The following is a 15,130-nucleotide window of genomic DNA, read 5'->3' as shown; positions in this document are numbered from 1 at the left end:
CTAGGAAATTTACAATTTTACATATATAATATAGTGATGGCAATCCGTCGAATTTTCGGGCCGGATTCGGATTCCGGATTCTTCAAGAATCCGTCAAAAAAGTGGTGGATTCCTGTGGATTCCGGATTCTAGCAATACTTTAAAAGAATTTTTTTTAAAAATTAAAAAATTAAGTGCTGCATATGACCTAAAAATCAATGTTCTTGGTGTTCTCTATAATTCACTTCCGAGAATCGAACCAGATTTTAAAAGATATTATATATAATGATGAAAATCTTTGCCTTCAAAGAGGAGGAGTTAAAAGAAAAAACTCAAGACGCTAATTAAGAATCCGGAATCCGCTATTTAAAACGGATTCCGGATCCGGATTCGGATTCCAAAATTGGCAAAAAATTGGGCGGATTCCGGATCCGGATTGCCATCCCTAATTAATATAATATGTTAATGTTAAATATAAATAATTAAAGAATTTCAAAACATACTTAATATCACGTTTAGACCATTTTCACTAGTCCTATCTCAAAAAATTATTAAAAATGTAAGTTAACAGATGACAGAAAAAAAGGAATGCAAACGGTTTTGTACATTTTTATGTATAAGATGGTTAAACATAGCACTTTACATATTATAGTTAGGTTTGGTTTCTATTAATCCTTTTACTATTACAGTAAATGATACCATCTTTTACGTTCTTCTTTAATCACAAAAGTGTTTATAAATATGGCAAAAATAAATATTAAATTAATCCATAATTTCTAACAAAAGCATTTAAATTAAATTAAATCTAATATGAAAATTTTAATTCTACGCTGAAAATAAAAGCTACAAAGTGGCAAGAATTCTGGTAAATCCTACGGCAGCATGTATGACAGTCTGACCGACACCCCACATCATTGCGTGTGTAGGAACCATACTGAAGCTGCTGTGCTTATAAACAAAAGCAACGGCTGCTGAGGAAAGAACACCTTAAAATAATAGAAAATTGTTGATGATATACCCTAAGTAATTTAAAGTAAATGTAAATTAAAAATTATTTTCTTAGTTTCTTAATTACCTATTGATCTAGGGGTAAATACAGGGGTGTTTTTTTTTTAAATTTGACCCTGCTGAGGGGGGGGGGGGAGGGAATAAAAAACATGTGGTTGGGGTGAAAAAAATGTAAAAATTAAGAGAACTGAAAGCATTTTTTTCCCATTTGCTCACCTTTTTGGTGAAAAAAAAATAAAGAATATGTGGAAGGGGGAATAATATGAATAAAATAAAGGAGAAAAAAATTATAAATTTTGCAGCAAGGGAAAAAATGAATCTTGTGCAGAATATACACCCCTGGGTAAATAATTCGAGTCAACTTACAGCATTAACATTAGCACTTTGAACGTATAAGAATGAAGTCCTATCCTAAGATAACAGAAGGAAGAGGTCAATCTTAAACTATTCTTTGATTAAAACTGACAACTAAAGTCAATAAAAAAAACATTATGAAAAATTTTCTTACCTAAAGAGCAGGGAATAATAGTTCCCATAATGATGATCATGAGACCATAAAACCTTCCAAACTTGTGTTTGCGAAGAATGATGAAAGCAATAACGGCTGCGATGCTGTACAAAAAAACGGAGGATACGAAGCACCACATAAAAACGGCCATCCTTAAAACAATAAAATGAGTTACAAAAGGATTTATAATCCAATATGTGCAAAAATCAGTGAATGGGACAAAGCAATTTTAGAATATCTACTAAACAATTTTTATGAGCTTGCTAACGTAGAGTTCCACACTTAAGACTGTAGGGGTAAGATACTAAATCGGCCAATATCCTATAATATTCTGGTAAATATATAACTTTATCAACATAATAGAAACTAAATATAACGAATTTGGTGATGACTTTAAAAATATATCCTTATTAAGGTTGGCAATCCGAATCCGAATCCGGAACCCGCCCAATTTTGGAATCCAGAGTCCGAATACGGAATCCGTTTTTTTAATAGCGGATTCGGATTCTTAATTGTTAGACTAAAATTACAAGTATAATGGTGGGTAGCATCCAAAGTTGTGTTTTTTTTTGTAGGTATTGATTTTCATTTCACAGTAGCTTTTCATGCTTATTTCAGGTTAGGTTAGATGGAGTAAGGGTTAGAAAATGGCAGCTGCAGGGTCTAGAAATATGAGAAAAGCTACTGAATATGAAAAACGCAGCTTTAGATTCTTTCCAGTACCCGGTAAAATTTAATCCAGGGGTGTATATTCTCCACAAGATTTATTTTTTCCCCGGCTACAAAATTTTTATTTTTTCCCTACCTAGTTTTTTCTCACCAAGTAGTGGGGAAAATGGAAATTTATTTAAAGAACTCTATTTGATTTATTTTATCCTACCACACATTTTTTAGTTTTTTTTCACCAAGGAGGGGGGGGGGGGGGGGGAGAATGGAAAAAATGTTTTCCGTTTTCTTAATTTTTACATTTTTTTCCCTCCAACCACTTATTTTTTATTCCCCCCTGCCCCCCCCCCCTCTGAGCAGAAGATCCCATGTAGAACATACACCCCTGATTTAATCCCTTAATTTATTTTTTTAAAGCATTTTAAAATATTGGTAGAATTCGTAATCCGTCAAAAAAAATAAGAATCCGGAATCCGAGGAGAATACGTTTTATTTTTGGACGGATTCTTGTAAGAATCCAAATCTGGTCCAAAAATTAGACTGATTGCCAACCCTAAACTTAATACTTTATTATCATTATTAAATAAAATTTCAAACTTACCACATTTCTTTAAAAATGACAAATGGTGTGCTAGAAGTGAGGGAAAAGACTGAAACCAGTCTAAACTCGTGTTGCTTCATCGTGGATCACAATGCCTTTAATGAAAAAAGAGAAGTGTTAAAAACAACATATATTCAAGGTGGGGGTATTTTATGATCTAAAAATCTAATTCCAACTTTCGACTGTTAGTTGACTCTAAACCTTTGGGTACATTTACTTAATTTTGATTGGTTGGTTTAAAACTAGCATTGTCCAAACTATTCAACCAATAGTTTGAACTACAGAAGGATTAATTTTGTTTATCAACATTTTTACCTTAAATATTTTTGTTATGTTCACGTGTAAAACAGAGTATTGATGTAGTGCAAAATATTCTCCAGAATCCCCCTCCCCATCACCATCTATTTCATCCATTCTAGAGAACATCCATCTGTAATATTACATACTCAATCTACAAATTAATTATTTATAGAGAATTAGATCAAAACTTCATCCAATAGTAACAGAGAATACACAATAAGCAATGTACTCTCAGCATATTTAGAAGTACAGCCTGTGTCAAATCAAGTGCATTTAAGAAAACATTTCATTTGTTTTAATTTATTTCAAAATTTCCTAAGTTTGGCTCCTGGAAGAAAAAATGCCATTGCTAATTCGGCAAGTAGTTTAAATATATTCAATATTTATACAGTTTACATAAGTTCGACTACTGCATTCAACGTGTAACTAAGACTAGAAAATTTAACTATTTATAAAAGCAGACAACAAAAAATTAAAAAGCTTTTACAAATTAAAAAAAAACATCAACAAGAAATTCTCCAGATATTAAAAAATACTGTAAATAAATGTTTTTTTTCTACTCACAAACACACCCGCTTAATTACAAATAATTGAGAAACTCTTCACTTGGTAGCCGCCTTAATATGATTCAGAACATTTTGAACGACGTCAATAGAAGTTGCTTGTCCACCAAGATCTTCAGTGTGTATTTTGTCCAAGTTAACAGTTTTATCGACGGCTGTTCTAATAAGCTGTGCATGGTAGTCAAGCTTTAGGTGATCAAGCAAATCAGCACTAGCATTCAACATGGCGCAGGGGTTGGCCTTGTTCATTCCAACCAAGGAAGATCCAGTGTTTCTAGTTCCAGGCTCAAATACAGCATATCTTGGTCCAATATTTGCTCCAGAAATTACTCCAGGCCCTCCGATTAATCCACAGATAAGATTGGTGACAATGGTTCCATACAGATTGGTGAGAATCATGACATCAAACTGCCAGGGGTTACTGACCAACTGCATGCAACAATTGTCAATAATCATGTTGTTATGCTCCAGCTCTGGATAATCAGCAGATACGCGCTTGGCAACCTGCATGAACATTCCATCGGTCACCTTCATAATATTGGCCTTGTGCACAAGAGTAACTTTCTTTCTGCCGTTAGCTCTGGCCCATTCGAATGCGTATCTGCAGAGACGTTCAGTACTCTGTTCTGTAATAATCTTGAGACTCTCAACGACACCACCAACACTCTCGTGCTCAAGCATAGCATACTCTCCCTCGGTGTTTTGACGCATCACCTTAACATTAATAATAGTTATTTGTAGATCAAGTCATTCTAAAATCAATTAGAATTGAAAGATCAGTATTGGCAGAAGCGATCGCACAAACAATATTTTAAAATGATGTCATAAAAAAAGAACAGAAGCAACTTTCAAAAGAACTATAAAAAGACTACCAGTAAGGAAAGTTTTTCTTAGTGGAAATCTTAATTTTTAATAAAAAAAATTGAAGACTTACCACAATATCAATATCTTCATGACGTGTCTTTATACCGGGCTGTGACTTGCAATGGATTCTGTTGACAAATAAATCAAGCTCATTTCTCATTTCTACATTTCTTGACTTAATATCCGGCCTGTTCATCTTTGTCTCAATGTTTCCCTTGATGCCACAACCATTTCTCTTCACGCTGGCGATGGCGTTGTAGAGATCATCGTAGTTATCTGTGCTGGGGTCAAGAGTTACGGTTTCAAAATCTACGGGAGCACCAGCATGCTTGTACACTTCTTTAACATAGCTCATCATCTCTGGGCCAATACCATCACCAGGCATCATAGTAACAGTATGACGACCTCCATACCTGGCCATAGGAATATTGGCAGCAGTTAGACTCACATTTCTGACCTGATATGTCAGAGCTAAGTTAGTGCATGAAGTATTTCTTGCTAGCCCTGCCAGAGGTTTAAAAAAGTTGGCAGTCATTTTAGGTAACTGAAAATTATATATTTATATATGACTATAAAGGAACAAGAGTTTGAATTATTGAGCCTTAAAAATTCTCAATTGAATTGAAACACATGTTTGTTGTTGATAAAACCAGAAATAAAAGATAGACAGGTTTAGATTCAGCTTGTAAGGGAGTTTATTTAATTTGTTAATCGAAATCTTCCGCTATTTTTCATTCTTTCCACTACAATTCTTTTTCGAGCTGAGGCACAAGCTTTCTTATAAAGTCAGGATTGATTCAAACTACAAAATCCTCAACTAGCTAAAGAATTAAAATCTGCAATAAAAAGTAAGTTCCGTAACAAAGTTCTAAAAGAAATATGAAAATCACCAATATCACACCGTAGGCGGCAAATATTAGCAAAAAAGTAACAAAAGTTCCACATCCAAATGTTTAAAAATAAAGGAATGATTAAAGCCTCTAAAACGGCACTTTCCCCTCCCTACAGGGGCGAAAACTAAATTTCCAGGAAAGCGGATGTGGAGCAAACGGCGTTTCTCGTGGCATGACTTTAAGAGCGCTTATGGGGAAAAAACTCGAAGATTTTTGTTTAATTGAACGGCAGATTTTTAATCTTCCTAATGTATTGAAAAAAAGTGACACCTTAATTATTAAATCCATTGTTTATAAGTAGGTTTAATTATTCATTTTCTTTATTTAATTATTAACCCACTGCACTGTATTAAATGCTTAAATATCGTTGTACCCGGCCATGTAGAAATTTTAGTACATACCAATCATTTCATGACTTAAGACCATTTATTTGGACAACTATTTCAGTTTCAATATTTTTAGTTAATTTAGTAGCGCTGATAAATATTAATTAATTATTTAAGATTATCGTTCAAAATCGTTATCGTTAATATCGTTTATTGAAGCTAACTAATGCTTGAGACTTGTCAATATTTATTATTTGTCTGTAATTATCGAAATTTTACCAAATGATTAAATATATATTATTCGAAATAACTGTTCAGATACTTTTTAAATAAACAATAACGAATTTAAAGATAAATTATTGCAGTTACGTAATAAACAAATATATTATGACATAAAAAAAAGAGATTCGTGTAAAATATACAATGTCTGCTCCTATGGTAAATACCTCAGCTAAAAAAAATGCCGCTGAACGCGCATAAAAACAGTATTAGAAAGCCTCCGGATATAATATCCTTTAAAGTTAATTAAAAAAATAATATTTATTAATACTTTAGGAACCCAAAAAATGAACGAACATTAATTCTTTGAAAAGACATAGGACTTTAAAAAGAAAACAAACCACCACCCAACCTAAAGCTTTAGGCAAGTTTTTTAAAAGAGAAACTAGGATAAGATCTAAAGGAATAGATTATTTCCAATGTTAACTAAAAAATTGTTGGAACGTTCGTCGTAGGGGCTAATGGTTGAAAATACCCCCTAAGTTATTGTTTTTTTAAAGGCGAAGCTTTTCTATAATTAGGGTCGGTCCGTCCGTCCGAGATAGATAGCTTTTATTCGTTAATTTAGGCATGTTAGAATTATCCTATCGATTTCAAACTTTGCATGATGATTCCTGTATTAGTTAGGTACGATTTAAAAAGCGTAGCAACTCTATAATCATTACCAGAATGTCCGTACGTCCATTTTAAACATGTTGATTTTTCTAATTTTTTAACAGCAAATTTTTATGTGATCTAATTATCCGTTTGATCTGATTTTTGGTATATTGATTCCTGGGACAACAAATCACAATATTTTAAGCGAAGCAACTCTTATACTTTTATATTCTGATAATTCAGTTTAGACACTATACAAGTGTTAATGTCCGTTTGTCCTACCGTTTCAGTGCTTCGCTTTTATGGATGTTGTCATCCTTGTTCTAAAGTAAAGTCATTAAAGTGATTGATTCTAACGGAACAAAGATACACAGTGGCGTGGAAAGGCGCAAAGCATTAAAATTTTATACCTATTTTTAAAAGCGAAGCTTTTCTATAATTAGGGTCGGTCCGTCCGTACGAGATAGATAGCTTTTATTCGTTAATTTAGGCATGTTAGAATTGTCCTATCGATTTCAAACTTTGCATGATGATTCCTGTAGTAGTTGGGTACGATTTAGAAAGCGTAGCAACTCTATAATCATTACCAGAATGTCCGTACGTCCATTTTAAACATGTTGATTTTTCTACTTTTTTAACAACAAATTTTCAAGTGTTTTAATTATCCGTTTGATCTGATTTTTAGTATATTGATTCCTGGGACAACAAAGAACAATATTATAAGCGAAGCAACTCTATAATCAAGTCCAAAAATGTAAGTATGTCCATAAACATTATCCTGTTTTTCAGCAGTTTTTCAACAAATTTACCTACAATTTTGATTCGACATTTATACATTTATGTTCCGATTTTTCAGTTGAGATACTATACAAGTGTTAATGTCCGTTTATCCTACCGTTTCAGTGCTTCGCTTTTATGGATGTTGTCATCCTTGTTAAGTAAGGCTTTAGATCAGGAGGTTGGGAGGGGGGTGAGTGATAACTAGCTGAAAATGCATTTTGCAAAAAAAATAATGAACAGAAGAAAATTACTCCCCCCCCCATGTCAATTTTTTTGGAAAGTAAAATGACCAAAAAACTTTTTATATAAAAAAAGATTATATATATAATAATTCTTATTGCCATAAATAAAAAGAGAAATCAATACAATTTATAAAAGCTCTTTAAAATCTGTCTATAATCTATGCAGTGGCGTGCATATGGTATTGCAAGAGGGTGCACACCTGATAATTTTAACATCCTCTTTTAACCAAAACCAAAAGGACGTGTCTATTGCAGACAACAATAGGGTGTTTTTTTTTCATCGTTAGGGGAATGTATAGTCAAGAAATCCAAACTTTTTTATTTGAAGGGGAGGGGGGGGGGGGGGAGGTAAAATAGCGCGAAAAACTAGCCAAAGTTACTTTTACCTAAAGAAATTTACCCAAGGGGGGATTTTTGGGTCGGATTCGGATTCTTGTTCTTTTGCGGATTTTCTGACTGAGTATTCTAGTAATATTTTTGAAGGTCTTTCAATAAAGAAATTCTAGCCCCTACAGAATTCTTACTTAACCTAACCTAAAATGAGTATGAAAAGGAACAGTGAAAAAAAAAATACAAAATAATTTGGATGCTACCCACCTTTTTACTTGTAGTTAAGAAATAATTCAATACTTTTTTGGTTTTTGTGTGCCACATTTACAATAAAATTTTTGTTAATCGCTACAAGTCATAAAAAATAACAATCCGACACACAAATGTAATTGCGGATTCTGACTGCCAACCCTACATACAGATATCTTTATTTTTTTTTAATAATTGGAACAATACTACTTCTTATTGTCTTATAAAAGACATTATTCTGACACACCCAGTACATTGTTTACTTTAAAGGACATTGCAATATGATCAATCAAACTATAACTTGCAGGGACGTCCAGGGGGGAAGAGCAAAGGTGTGATTATTTACCTCCTCCCCTTTACATTTTACATAAAATCTGAATAAAACATATAAAAAAAACATTTAAATTTCATTTTTAAAATCGAAGAAAAATCAGGTTAGTGCCAAGCTTATTTATTAGTAGCTTAAAAAATTTATAAAGCAAATTGTTCACAGATAGTGGATTAGACTGAAATCAGCGTGAATTGTGTGTTAAAATTAATTACATAGCAATTAGATAACTGGTATCTTTTACAAGTGAAGACAAGATCATATTTTCAATCACAATATCAACATGACTGTGATGGATTGTGTTGGTGAGTATAAACTTCCAGTGTTCTCAAATCAGGGAAGATTTGAATATTTTTGTTAATTGTTTACATCATAGGTCTGCCTCTTCCTCTGCCCATACCACCAGGCATACCTCCCATCTGTTGCTCACCTTGTCCACTGCGGGGGTTCTTTACGGTCTCATCAACACTAAATAATTAACTTAATATGAGGACAAATATATTTAGTTACAAAATTTGAATACCCTTCGGCCGGGCTAACACAACTGGTATAAATCTTATGAAGCTGTCTATAATACGATGCGATAAATACTGAAAGATCATGCATAGCATCGCATTACAGGCAACTGTCTACTAATGTCAAAATAAAAATCCTAAAAAAAACCAGTTTTGATAGTTCGATCTTCAGCCCCCTAAGACTAATAAAAATGATTTAAAAGCTTAATTTTAAAATTCAAAAACCACGGAAAGTTGCGATAAATAACTATTAAAACAACTCAATAAGTTACCTAAGTAAGAGGCAAGTTGCCTCAGATGCAGCTACAATAGCATTTGATTTAACAATGGTGGGCTCCCACACACAGGCTTCAAAGTTGTCAGCAATGTTCTCATTGTTGATATCAACTCCCCACCAGATGCCATCCTGAGCATGCTTCTGTCTCAATTTGTTGAGAATGTTTGTGGCATCAAAACCTGCATTGTCACACAGCTGGCGAGCAATCACTTCAAATGCTTTGGCCATGGCACCAATGATGAGCTGCTCCTTGCCTGCAATGGTCCTGCTGTAGTTTCTGAGATACTTGGAGAGCTCCATATCAATAGCTCCTCCACCAGCTACTACGGAATCGTTCTTCATTGCTCTCCTAAAAACAGTAAAAAAATTATACAACCTTATATTTTAAATAGGTATCTAAAAACAAAAGCACACAAAATGCTGAGTTACTATTAAAAGTAAATAGTGTACTATCATAAACTATCTGGTTGGGGGGTGGAGGACGAGGTTGTATGGGGGGGGGGGGGGGTTGGAGGTTGCTAAAGGAAAGACTAAGTACAAGACAACATTTATTAAGAGTATACGCAAAACTACTCTTTACCTGACAATCATTATGGCATCATGCAGAGATCTTTCAGTTTCTTCCATAAACTGTTCCGCTCCTCCTCTCAGGATTATTGTGCAAGTCTGAGACTTGGGACAACCATAGAAAAAGTTGAATCTTTCACCTCCAACTTGTTTTTCCTCGAAGGTCTCACAAGTTCCTAAAAAAAAATTTAAGTAACGCAGATAATTCAATACTAGAATATGTCTGTAAGTACCACAGTAAGAGGAATTTACGTGATTTTAGAAACAGGACTAGATATGGTTTCTTAGCGTAGAGATTTCGAGTCTAGGATCGACAGTCTTAAAGTTTATTAAATTTTCAACAACATATAAACTTAATCATAAATAAAATTGTTGGCTTTCTTGTGATGCGTTACTTGTGGCCAAAAATGTTCATGTGTAACAATATAAATGTGTAATCTTAAAGGTATGTATTTACAAACTGATCTAATTTTGTTACCTAGTGTCTCATCGTTGAGATCATGTACGGTTGACTGGATTGATCCTCCGCAAGCTTTCATTGTTCTCTGAAGATCCTCGTCAGGCACGCGACCAGCACAAAACATTCCCCGGTCAGCAAAGTACTTTAATAAAAACAATTTATTCATTTTCAAGTACCAGGGATGGGAAACAACATAAAATCAGAATTAGTACAAGATCCATTTCCTCGTAGTAAATAAATAAGGGTTGGCAATCCGAATCCGGAATCCGTCCAATTATTGGACAATTTTGGAATCCAGAATCCGAAATCTTAAGAGCGGATTCGGATTGTTAATTGTTAGACTAAAATTAGCGTCTTTTTTTTGGTCCAAATATATATTTAAATTTTTATCAGACATTTTGGCCGCTGTAGGGTCTAGAAATAGGAGATTAAAGCTACTGTGAAAATATGAAGAAAAAAACGCAGCTTTAGACTCTTCCCAGTACCCGGTAAAATTGAATTTAATTTATTTTTAAAAATGCCTGTAAAAATATTGCTAGAATCCGGAAAATCCAAAATCAGATATCAGAACCTTGTCCCTAATTGGAGCTTACTCTGTATTACCTAACGCTAGCCTGAGTATAATGGGTGTCCAACTTAAGCCCATCCTAAAGTGTAGAACATTACAGAAAGGCGTAGGAAAATTCAAAACATCACACAAAAGTAATGCTGTTTTTTAAATGAACAAAATACTCTAGAACTAGAGATGAAAATCCGAATCCGTGTAAATGCCTTGGATTAGTAAATATGGTTTGGATAATATCAAACCCAAGAAAATGAGTAAACCTTAATTAAAGTTGTTGCACTACTTCAACAATTCAATTTCAATTAATCTTCTCCTTTGAGTTTCCAAAATAAAAGTTTCCCTTTTTCTGAACTAGTTTTTTTAATATTGTAAAATATTGACTGCAGTTAAAAATAAACATTAGATATATTAAGACAAAAATGTTATTTTTATACTTTGCTCAAGTTTTGTTAATAAAAAAATCGCTGCAAATATTCCAGGAAATGTTTACAAAATAAAAATCAGACATTTACCGGATTTTCAGAAAACTTTTAAAAACCATATCTTATTTAAAAAAATACCTGTGTAGCGACATCACCAATGGGAAGCTTGGAAAGAACAACAGTTGCTCCACTCTTCTGAATTCTGTCAAGTTTATCATACAGAATATTCCACTCTGCATCAACAACTTTCTGGTATTCTTCAACATTGTCAAGACGAACCTTAATTTTGATACTATTACAAAAAAAACCTTATACATGAAAGATCAACCGTTCTATTAATAAGGGTATGTCACTATGCATGTTTGAATTACTCGACAAAATGAAAATAAAAATAAATTTTATAAAAACTCACCTCAGCATTTTCTTTTTCAGCCTTAAGTTCCAACTCAATGTTTAGCATGGCTATCTTAGGATTCTTGTAAGTCTTCTTCTGCATTTCGAAGCCAGCATAGCTAAAAGTTTTTTTGAAAGCTACTCCAGGAACAAGAACAGTATCCTCTAGAGCTCCTCCTTGAACTTTCTTAATTCCAATCATGTTAAGGGGCAGAAGTTCATCAAGCATCATTACGGCGTCCACAACCATCTTGCTGAAGAAGTCTTTCTGTTGATGGATGAGCTTACTAGACATGCTGGTTGCGGCACACTTCTCCAACAGGGAACGATATTCCTACAATTACAAGATCATAACTAGAAATATAAATTTACGCCTTTTTAACTAATTTTGTCTTTAAGGAAAAATGGAAATGCGGAGGATTTTTATATTATCTTAAAAATAACGCAGGGATTCATTTTTTCCCCTGCTGCAAAATTTTTATTTTTAATAATATTTTTGAACCAATGTTATCCAACAGAGTAATGAAATTAAAAGTACCTTTACCTAAACATAAAGCTCTAGAAACTTTTCCTAATGTTTGCTTTGTTAAAATATGGAACAACCTAGACACTGCTATATGGTGTGCTGAAACTAAAAATTCCACTAAAAATCTCATCAAAAAGAAAGCTTTAGATAAATATAAGAGTTTTAATTGTAATAAGCAAAAATGTTTTGTCTGTAAAAATAATTAAAATTTGCCTTAAATTACTATAAAAATAATTTCTCTAACCCCATTGTATCATAGTGTAAATAGCATCATTAATACCTTACTATTTATTTATACTATTTAAACCTATTTATATGTTATATGTATATATCCAATTTAATTATCTGATTAAAATTTCTATGTAGCTAGAAACATTAAAAAATCATTTAAATATGTTTGTCTTAAATCGGTACTTTCAGCTTTTGCAACGGCCAACCCAGGTTATGAAAGTACCAAACTATGCATAAAATTTTGTAAATATGTGTAAGAAATATTATTATCATTTTGTATGCTTATGTTGAAATACATCTATCTATTTTTTCCCCATCGTCGTGGTTTTTTTTCAGCAGGGAAGGGGAAAAATTAAAAAATATTTTCAGAACTCTTTATTTAATTCATATTATCCCCCCACCCGCACATTATTTTAGTTTTTCACCAAGGAGGAGAGGAAAATGAAAGAAAATATTTTCATTTCTCTTAATTTTACTAGGGATGGCAATCCGTCAAATTTTTGGACCGGATTCGGATTCTTACGAGAATCCGTCAAAAAAAATTGCGGATTCCGGATTCTAGCAATATCTTAAGAGGATTTTTTAAAAAATAAGTGCTACATAATACATATGTCCTAAAAATTAATGTTCTTTGGGTTCTCTATAATTCACTTTCGATAATCGAACCAGATTTTAAAAGATTTTATACGTAATGATGATAATCTTTGCCTTCAAAAAGCGGCAGTTGAAAGAAAAAACTCAAGACGCTAATTTCAGCCTACCAATTAAGAATCCGAATCCGCTATCAAAAAACGGATTACGGATTCAGATTCCAAAATTGACCAAAAATTGGGCGGATTCCGGATTCGGATTGCCAACCCTTAATTTTACACCCCCCCTCCCTTTTAGCAGGGTCAATTTTGAAGAATATATAATATACCCCTGAAATAACGTTTAGGTACTTATTAATTCCTTGTTTTTAGAAAGAGATATATTGGAGAATCTTTTGTATTTCTGACCTTAAGTTTAAAAACATAATACCTTCTCATCCTCTTTATTAATTTTTACTCCAAGCTCTGCGATTTTGTCAAGAGCAAGTTTTGTGGCTTTCCTGTAACAAGACAAATATTAGTTAAAATAATTTTAATGTTACTGGGGTAGTTGCACGAAACGCATTTAAATCTTAATTAGTGAACCAAGTAATTTTTCCTATTCAATGATAACTTATGCAAGCAAGGCATAAAAACGAAAGATTTACCTACCTAATTTTTTTTTTTCAATGTACTTTTAAATCTTGAAAATTATAATTTTGTGATGAATGCATATTTTAAAGATGTAAAATTTCATCATACAGCAAGGCATATCTGTTAGTAGTGTCAAACTATTTATCGTGTACTTTCTTTAAAATACTGATATATAACGGTAATTTAGTGATTTATGCTAGCAGTCACTTATCTGAAATAGAAACCTTAACGATCACAAAGAGACAATTTTAATGTTTGTCTAAAATGCTATCTGGTAATAGGTATTAATTCTATCGACCTTAAATGCTAATCCACAATTATCATATTTTACAACAAAAAAAAGGTTCACAGACACAAATGTCTCAAATGATAAAAACACTCCATCCAACTATCCCTTATATGATGATGTGTTTCAATAACTTAATACCTTTAAAGTTAGTTCTTTAGAGATCAAGTACCTCAATCTTGTAAGCTATCAAATTACTTTTTCATACATTTGGCTGGAATTTGAGTGCAATACCTGAAGGATTTGATAATAACTCTGGGATGAACACCTTCCTCAACAAAAGGTTTGCACTGTTTGAGAAACTCTCCTGCAAGGATAACAACACTTGTTGTTCCATCTCCGACTTCAGCGTCCTATAGGTAAGTAGATATTAGAAGTACGTAGTTATAAATATTATACCTATGACCAAACAATACCAATGAAACTTTTCTAGAGCGTACGCCGTGCTTTGCAACGGCAAATCTACATATAAACAAAAATGTAAATTATATTTACCTGTGACTTGGCAATTTCCACCAAAGTTTTAGCAGCAGGATGAACAACATCTAAAAGCTTCATTATGGTGGCACCGTCATTACTGATGGTAGCTTTACCACGATTGTCCACAATAAGCTTATCCATGCCTCTGGGTCCCAATGTGGTCCGGATGGCATCGACGATGGCTGAGCAGGCATTGATGTTGGAAATGACCTGCTGCTTGCCCTGAGTGTTCTCAGTCCCCTCCTTCAACAAGAGAATCTGTGGCTGCATTTTGGTGGTTTAAAACAAGAGATTTCTGAAATTAAATGTAACTAAATAATATAAAAATGTCTTAAAGTCATGGGATGCCAAGATTTATTCGCTTTCACATGTAAACTAATTTAAATGAATACTTAATCAGTGTCGATAACCTCTAGAGTACGGGATACACCATTAGTAGTTATTTTAGATAAATCTCTTCATCAAATCTTGCTACTTCAATGAGTGCATGATTCGCGTCCAAAAGTCCTTTAGGCAGCCAACCCTTAGATGACACGGCCATTGAACATGAATGAGAAGACCTAACTGTGCATTTAATGAGTTGCGCCTGTTTGGGCTAAGGTATTCTCCCTACTCTAACTATTCTTGTTGCGCACCTGACATATCAGTAGTAGGAACCACATTTAACGCCCT

The 15,130-nt window shown here is 33.2% G+C and overlaps 3 protein-coding genes across 3 annotated transcripts; all 3 read right to left on the bottom strand.

Moving 5' to 3' along the window:
• Positions 1-576: 576 nt before the first annotated feature.
• Positions 577-3,215, bottom strand: LOC145316637 (transmembrane protein 170A). The gene is made up of 4 exons (XM_080157309.1): positions 3,078-3,215; positions 2,763-2,857; positions 1,496-1,647; positions 577-965 (listed from the first exon to the last, which is right to left on the bottom strand). Exons 2-4 carry the CDS (start codon positions 2,840-2,842, stop codon positions 823-825), a joined length of 375 nt encoding a protein of 124 aa, XP_080013435.1. The 5' UTR covers positions 2,843-2,857; positions 3,078-3,215; the 3' UTR covers positions 577-822.
• Positions 3,192-6,163, bottom strand: Idh3g (Isocitrate dehydrogenase (NAD(+)) 3 non-catalytic subunit gamma). The gene is made up of 2 exons (XM_080157306.1): positions 4,560-6,163; positions 3,192-4,339 (listed from the first exon to the last, which is right to left on the bottom strand). The coding sequence occupies exons 1-2, from the start codon at positions 5,022-5,024 to the stop codon at positions 3,665-3,667; spliced, it is 1,140 nt and encodes a 379-aa protein (XP_080013432.1). The 5' UTR covers positions 5,025-6,163; the 3' UTR covers positions 3,192-3,664.
• A 2,457-nt stretch (positions 6,164-8,620) lies between these two features.
• On the bottom strand, positions 8,621-14,788 carry CCT7 (chaperonin containing TCP1 subunit 7). Its single transcript, XM_080157304.1, has 9 exons — positions 14,474-14,788; positions 14,213-14,331; positions 13,490-13,559; positions 11,732-12,046; positions 11,458-11,598; positions 10,351-10,474; positions 9,886-10,048; positions 9,301-9,654; positions 8,621-8,981 (listed from the first exon to the last, which is right to left on the bottom strand). The coding sequence occupies exons 1-9, from the start codon at positions 14,726-14,728 to the stop codon at positions 8,879-8,881; spliced, it is 1,644 nt and encodes a 547-aa protein (XP_080013430.1). The 5' UTR covers positions 14,729-14,788; the 3' UTR covers positions 8,621-8,878.
• Positions 14,789-15,130: the final 342 nt, after the last annotated feature.

The sequence above is a fragment of the Acartia tonsa genome, chromosome 4, assembly GCF_053477335.1.
Source record: "Acartia tonsa isolate MP-2025a chromosome 4, ASM5347733v1, whole genome shotgun sequence".
Classification (NCBI taxonomy): Eukaryota; Metazoa; Arthropoda; class Copepoda; order Calanoida; family Acartiidae; genus Acartia; species Acartia tonsa.
The sequence above is the reverse complement of the archived record's forward strand: the minus strand, read 5'-3'. Positions and strand labels throughout refer to the sequence as shown.

Excerpts from the sequence above, each read along its gene's own strand:
- CCT7 (XM_080157304.1), bottom strand. The coding sequence starts at position 14,728 with ATGCAGCCACAGATTCTCTTGTTGAAGGAGGGGACTGAGAACACTCAG. Across the intron at positions 13,560-14,212 it reads GTTATTATCAAATCCTTCAG|GAAAGCCACAAAACTTGCTC; the intron begins GTATTGCACTCA and ends GTCTTGTTACAG. Across the intron at positions 12,047-13,489 it reads TTAATAAAGAGGATGAGAAG|GAATATCGTTCCCTGTTGGA; the intron begins GTATTATGTTTT and ends TTGTAATTGTAG.
- Idh3g (XM_080157306.1), bottom strand. The coding sequence starts at position 5,024 with ATGACTGCCAACTTTTTTAAACCTCTGGCAGGGCTAGCAAGAAATACT. Across the intron at positions 4,340-4,559 it reads ATGAAGATATTGATATTGTG|GTGATGCGTCAAAACACCGA; the intron begins GTAAGTCTTCAA and ends ATTAATGTTAAG.
- LOC145316637 (XM_080157309.1), bottom strand. The coding sequence starts at position 2,842 with ATGAAGCAACACGAGTTTAGACTGGTTTCAGTCTTTTCCCTCACTTCT. Across the intron at positions 1,648-2,762 it reads GTCATTTTTAAAGAAATGTG|GATGGCCGTTTTTATGTGGT; the intron begins GTAAGTTTGAAA and ends TATTGTTTTAAG. Across the intron at positions 966-1,495 it reads TATTATTCCCTGCTCTTTAG|GTGTTCTTTCCTCAGCAGCC; the intron begins GTAAGAAAATTT and ends TATTATTTTAAG.